This window comes from Lytechinus variegatus, chromosome 16, assembly GCF_018143015.1.
Source record: "Lytechinus variegatus isolate NC3 chromosome 16, Lvar_3.0, whole genome shotgun sequence".
Classification (NCBI taxonomy): domain Eukaryota; kingdom Metazoa; phylum Echinodermata; class Echinoidea; order Temnopleuroida; family Toxopneustidae; genus Lytechinus; species Lytechinus variegatus.
Window position 1 is genome coordinate 15616233 of NC_054755.1, and position 7147 is coordinate 15623379.

At 36.4% G+C, this 7147-nt stretch overlaps 1 protein-coding gene across 1 annotated transcript; it reads left to right on the forward strand.

Moving 5' to 3' along the window:
* The first annotated feature begins 1403 nt into the window (after nucleotides 1–1403).
* Nucleotides 1404–6906, forward strand: LOC121429970 (NHL repeat-containing protein 3-like). Its single transcript, XM_041627239.1, has 5 exons — nucleotides 1404–1647; nucleotides 2068–2236; nucleotides 2671–2871; nucleotides 3589–3802; nucleotides 4461–6906. Exons 1-5 carry the CDS (start codon nucleotides 1450–1452, stop codon nucleotides 4705–4707), a joined length of 1029 nt encoding a protein of 342 aa, XP_041483173.1. The 5' UTR covers nucleotides 1404–1449; the 3' UTR covers nucleotides 4708–6906.
* Nucleotides 6907–7147: the final 241 nt, after the last annotated feature.

Below are 7147 nucleotides of genomic sequence, written 5' to 3' on the forward strand. Positions count from 1 at the left end.
ACCCTAGCCCTGCATTATTAGTTGTAGTTTGGGGATCGAAGTGGGTGTCCGGAAACTTTATTAAGGCTCTCTTTTGTCTTTAGACTTTGGATGAAACATAATCTATGAACTGAAAAATGATTGAATAGTCTAGATCCAATCGTAATATTCGGCTATTATTTTGATATCACCAAGACTAGGTATGTACACATAGTTATACTAAAATTATTCAAACTTTGATTATATGCCATACACTGTACGGTATGCCCTGGTATAATATCGAGTAAATTTCACCAAAGTCACATAGAGAGATCTTCTCTCGCTTTGTGACTTATGTGAAATTTACTCGAATAATATCGGGCATTGCATGTGACAGCCTCGAAAAGCACCCTTTCTCATCAAAACCTCAGAATCGCATGTAAAGTGAACGAATGGGTGCGCAGAAATGATATGCCCACCTCCTTCATAACTTTCACCAAAGTCACATGCCGCTGGGGCCGCGGAACGGTTTTGAAGGGGGGGGGGGCTGACCATGCAAAAGATCATAATCAAATGGTAATTTTTACGTTTTTGTACACGATATTGTAAAAAAGTGCCCCTCCCCCCTCCCGTTTCCGCTGCTCCTGTACCGTATAAATCTAGGCCTAATAGTCTAGGCGTCACATTTAAGATTGTTTATTGCAGTTTCAATGTCTATAAGATATCAACTCAGTAAGACCAACTGCTTAACCCTTTTTTATTGAAAAGCCCTTTACAATAACAATACATCCGGGGTCTACTTACAATCAGTTCTTCAAATTGGCGAATCAGCAGCTCTCTTTCTGATGAATCATCGAAGATAAGTGAATCCGTTTCCCACAACTCTGGAAAATGCATCATCAGTCAAATCGATTCGGGCTCTTTCCCGTTATCAAATTTCTATTTTGATATTTTTTTTTCTTCAAAGTTGTGGGATCAAGTTCTGTGTTAAGTTAGAAGAATACTGGGACATAAATCTCACAAATGGATGCAATTACATTGAGATGTTCTGGGGTTAAGACGACAGAACAGAATTATGAAAACATCGACCACGTCGTACTCATGTTTATAAACTTTCACGTTGCTATAGTTACGCGCTTGTATGAGGCGCGCCAAAACTCTAGCTAGTTGCGTAATTCAACAATGCATTAGATGTCAGCACTAATTCGCCCAGTTTCGCCTGAAATGATCTGACCGTGACGTGATGAATGCATATTATATCATTATATCTGTCTTAACGCCTTTGAAATACAAGTTCGAGGGGCATATGAGATTGAAATTTTTTTTTTCGATCATACAAATGACAGTAATCAATCTGAAAGGGAATTTATAAATTTTTTAGAGGCGCATGTTTGCTTTCATCAAGACATGAGGAAAAGGCCCCGCCCACTTCAACGTCGGTCATGTGACAGGCCTCCGGTGAGATCACATGACCATAATAAAATATGCAGAATGGAGATCTTCATCGGATTCTCGTTGTTCGTATCTGCCATAGTATTGCTTGTGTTTAGCGTAGAATCGAATTGTTTTCATCTGGGCAGCAAATATTATAAACTAGATCCAATGTGGCCGATTGACAGCCAAGTATTCCAGGGAGAAGTCTTTAGCGCTGCAATTGACGACGTCAAAGGAGAGGTTTATGTGTCACAGGTAAATCTGTAGTCCCACGTGTTGAGTTTTGTGTATTGTGGAATTCGTCATAAGGCTTAGCCGCGAATCTGAATGTTTTGCCCGAGTGACTCTTACTATTGGCTTAATTAAAACTCGCTTATGAAGGGGAAGAAGATGAAGAAAAAATTGAGGAAAATTGGGAAGAACGAGATAGCAAAGAAAGTATGTTAAGAATAGTGTGTTACATAATCATGTAAATTGTAATCCTTCATTTTGTTTCGCTTTTGAAAAAAAAAATTGTCAACATGAACATGATAAGTCAATTGTTTTGTTTCTGAAAAAGAAATCAAGATGTATGCATGAACATTGCATGGTGATTAATTGTTGTCAATGGAAAATGTTCAATAATGAAAGACAAGCTTCATCATGACAGTTATAAATTATTTTTTTGTTTTGTAGAGAGGTGATGATATACCTCATGTCCTTGTGTTCGACATTGGAGCCGGCAAACTCCTTCGGAACTTCACCTACAAGGATAGCAGTACACTACAGGACATTCATGGCATGAGATGGCAATTTAATGAAACCAATCAGCAAGGCTATGTCTGGGTGACGGATGTAGGCAATGGTATGTTGAAGAAAAATGTGTAGAGTTGTGGAAATTTTATTATTTACATTTGAATCAGAGAGGCAGTCGTTGTTTTGTTAACATGAAATGGTGTGCGTAGAAAGAAATACCAAGCATTTTTGCAGAAGATATCTGTTGTGTAATTGTTAGAATAATTATCATCATCATTTTCATCCTCATTATTATCATTGTTATAATCATTTGATTATTAGTATTGTTGTTATTATTATTTTGATTTATATTTATTTTAGTTTTTATTATCACAGCTATTATCATTCTCACAACTATTATTATCATAACCATCATCATTATCATCATCAGTATAATAAAACTTACATTCCCAAGTAAGATATTATTGTACTTTCAAATTTAACCTTTTACTCAGACTATAAAAATATATCTGTCAAAAGTGTGAATCTATCAATTATCTCTAGGGCCTCATGGGTATACTGTCAAAAGGCTTTTACCGGACGGAACGCTTGATCTTACAATGGGTGTGGCTGGCAAGGCTGGTACCTCTCTGCATCCTCTCATGTTTGGAAATGTTGCTGATGTTGCAATCAATAAAGACGGCATCCTTTACGTTGCCGATGGTGATGGAGGAGTCAACAATAGAGTTGTTAAAGTGGAATTGAGTAAGTTTTACTTTCTTCAATGTTTAAGAAAGCACATTTTGATTCTGTTAAACGCTGGTCTTCACCGTACTAAATTATTAGAATCACTTGAGGATGAAATGATGCTAGCTTTGAAGGTTTGCATGGTGATAACTTAAAACTGGGTGAAAAGGTTTGCAGGTACAGAGATACAAAGGTAGTCCTTAAAGGAATTGTTGCGTTCTATTTAGGTGAATGTATTTATCCTATGAATAGGTATAATGATTAATATTAAATGAATGGAGGTAGAGATATACCGGTAGATAAAAAAACAAGCGCACTGCTAGTTACCAAGAATGCATATAGCATTTTCATTTATTTGAATGCAGGATAAAAGAGCATTGTAGATTAAATGCCTTGCTCATTGGCATAGGTGCCACGACCAGGAATCAAACCCGGACTATCCATGCACAGGGAGGTGCCTTTGACCACTTCACCATGGCACATATAAAAATGAGTGAAGGAATAATGGATTACATTAATGATGAATTATAAAATGATTTATTGAGTCTTGGAATTCTTTTTTTTAGAATGCTCCAAAGGGAGTGGAGAAAGAACATATTATGTTTTGCCATCTGTAAAGTGCTTAGAGACTCCGATCCAATGTAAAAGTGGAATATTATCATTATAATTAATTGGGAAATTGATACATAGATGAATTGATAGGTCACTATTCTCTATCTGCCTCTTCTTTGGCAGGGAATTCCGGCCCGTTAACAATCTGGAGTGTTGGAAATAATGGCACCGCCCCTGGTCAGTTTCGCATTCCCCACAGTGTAGAGCTGGACGACGGCGGCAGGCTCTGGGTGGCTGATCGGATGAACGGGAGGCTGGAGGCCTTCGATGCCTCAACTGGAACGTTTCTTGGAAATTGGAGCTCATGCTTCTATGATGGTGAACCCTACTCTGTCAGGTAAGCAACTTCCAATAGGATGCGAAAAGTCTGGTTGCTTTAAAAGGGATGTCCACTAGGAAATGGTGGTAGAGGGGCTGTGGCTTAGTTGATAAATCTCTGGACTTTGAACCATGAGGTCCGGGGTTCAAATCCCACGGCAGCACTTGCGTCCTTTGACAACATGTTTATCTGCCTTTGCCACTCTCCACCCAGGTGAAGTAGATGGGTATCCAGTACGAAGGAATTCCTCGAGTGCTTGAGCGTCCGATCAAGATAGCCATTCAAAAGCCAGGGTAATAGGATGCAGCTCTTAGAAACACTGTATTAAGTGCTACATATATATAATTGTTGTATATTGTTGTTATAATTATCATTATGAGTTATTATTGATAAAGAAGAAAAATTAGTGAAATGTGTTGGTGAAGGTTTGATGAAAATCCATCAAAAAATGAAAAAGATATGAATTGTTGAAGTTTTGAATTTGCAAGCATCTCTCCCATATTTCATGAAATTATTTCTTTTTATCATATTTATAGATTATATACATATAAATCATATCATAACTTGTCTTCAAGCAAAAACTTATTCAGCAACAAGATCTAATAAAGAAGAGATTTACTTTGAGGGTGTAAATATAATTTTCTTACCACATTTTGTTTATCTCTTTTGTATGTAGACTTAGCAAAGACAGAGGCCACTTCATTGTGACTCAGCTGAATTCTGACCAGATTGTGTTGGTCAAGGCCGCCCCGGGTTCTGGCCCAATAGGGGACACTTGCCATCGACTGGACACAATAGCCCTTGGTAAGGACACCAAGCCCCACCTAGTGGCCGTCAGCAAAGCAACAGGGGCATTCTTTGTTGGCGAGCTCGGGAGTCAGTCATGCCAAAAATTTGTGCCAATTTTGCAAAATAACCTTTGATCTTAAGCCCTGTTGTATGGCAACTTTTAAAATCCACCGTGTTTTCTATAGGTGACCTACCTCCCTAAAATCAACAATACATCCTAAGCTTTATATAACTTGTCAAAATTGATCAACAATTACCTGCACAAGTACTGGAGTGAATGTGGGGGCATTGACGCTCCATGGTCTAGCGGTTATGACTCAGGTCTTTCAATCGGTGGGTTTGATTCCCAGCCATGGCATGTTTTCCTTCAGCAAGAAATTTACCCACATTGTGCTGCACTCAACCCTGATGAGGTGAATGGGTAAGTACGGTAGGAAGAAATTCTTCAAATGCCAGACACCTGTTGGCAGCATGGCTATAGCCGGGGTAGTGATAATAACAACGTTATTGTAATGCTCAGTTGAGTATCTATGTAAAAGAGAAACAAGGTTTGAAGTTTGGGGTTCACTCTTCAGACATGAGATGGGTACACTGTTCAATCTCCATGAAACTTCTAAACTCTCCAGAAAAAATATGGTGTAGAAAAAAACCTGTATCTTGGTTCTTGTTCTGCTTTACAACTTCAAATTTTGGCAGTATACAGTACTTTCAATACTCAAGCTAATTTAGAATTTTGGAGACAAAATTAATATTATTAGTATTTACAAAGAACCTTCCCTAGGACCTTATTGTGTGATTTCAAGTTTGGTGTTCGGTGTTGATTTGGGATATATATTATGTTTGCTCCATGATGTTAAAAAAATTGGAGTCACATTAATCCCAAATTTCTTCCAGTATTACATTTCAAAAGCAAGTAATTTTATATATTTTTATATATAAAAACAATGACACGTTTTCCTCATTTTCAAAGAAACTCATTCAACAGAGTCATTTCATTTTGTCAGGGGACGGCAGAAGTGCCCAGGTATGCTCTTATGATACGCTTCAAATATTTTTCTTTGTATAGTACGTGCAAGAAATTATTAGTGAGAATTTCATTATGATGTCATGACTTGTATTGCATGATGTCATGGCGATTGACTGGTGACATCATCACGAATCTTGTTTAATGATATGATTCATAAGATTGTTACTATAATAAGTACTAGTATGAGACTTTTGATTGTTGATCTTTTTAACATGTCCCTTGGAAGCTATGAAGGTTGGGATGAAGCGCCCCTATGTTTTATTTTTTATCTATTTATTTTTGTTTGCTTTTCACTTTATATCTCAACAAATTCACCTTAATTTATTGATGAAAACTTTATTTGTTTATATTCTTTTAGTTTGCTTATTAACAAACCATTACCCCCTCTGGATCTCAGGTCCCTGTTGTTGTGCCTATAGGCCAATACATGCTCTGTTAAAGATATTCATATTATTATTTTTTTAATTGTCTAACTCATTTTTTAAAGTAATCGTATTCTAGATTTCTTAGGCTTTGTGTTTAGACATTTATGAGAAAGATACTTTTTCTTTCCTGATAAATGACAGAGTTACATGAATATTTCAGTAAGTTTTCATATAAGTTAGTTTGAAATTTCCAATAATTCATATCATTTGTAAAAAAAAATATGTATATGATGCCATGTATAATCCTATGCAATATCAAGCCATCATATTTGGAATTTAATTTCAAAAGTACTTTTTAAATTATGTAAACTATTGTAAATGTTAGTAAGGTTGTACAAAAATTGAGTTTTGGACCCATGATGATTTATATGGGTCTGTACCTCTGAAACACAGTTCTATAATGCCACAGTGATGTTGAGTATATATGTATTAAAAAGATTGCCTGGGCCCTGTCTTTACAAAGACTTGCGATTGATTCGATCAATCTCAACTATATGGAAATCCATCAATGTTGATTTTTCTACAGGAAATTTGCACGATACCTTCGTTTTGAAAGAGAATCAAGAGAACGATGAATATGTGAGTAAATGATATCTAGAAATAATTTTGAACAAACGTACATAATAGATATTGGCAATGCTGACTTTCCATAGTTTGGTTGATCAGATCAATCGCAAATCTATGGAAGACGGGGCCCAGGAGTGACTTATTTCAAGAGAGATCTTTAAATGACAAATCAAGCATTTAAGTGACTTTTTACCATTCTATTAATTTAATACATGAATAAATGTGATTGTAATATTGTTTGTTTGTAATGATGACGTGCAATCAATCACTTTGTATTGTACTTAACTGGAATAAAAGATATTATTTTTAGCCAATGCCATTTGTGTTTAACATGTTTAATACCTCCTTGGAAAGAAAGAGATAAGCATGTATGGGTGTGTGTATGAGAGAGGGAGAGAGGATGGGAGAAACAGGGAGGAGATGGAGTAAAAAAAGAAGTAGATGGATTAGATACAGGGGGATAACAGAAAGAGAGAGAAGGAGATAGAGTGAGAAAAAAAGTAGAGGGATTAGATAGAGAGAGGGGGTTAATAGAAACAGAGAGAATGAGATGGA

Coding starts and splice junctions, on each gene's coding strand:
- LOC121429970 (XM_041627239.1), top strand. CDS start 1,450: ATGGAGATCTTCATCGGATTCTCGTTGTTCGTATCTGCCATAGTATTG. Junction 1,648..2,067: donor GAGAGGTTTATGTGTCACAG/GTAAATCTGTAG, acceptor TTTGTTTTGTAG/AGAGGTGATGATATACCTCA. Junction 2,872..3,588: donor AGTTGTTAAAGTGGAATTGA/GTAAGTTTTACT, acceptor CTTCTTTGGCAG/GGAATTCCGGCCCGTTAACA.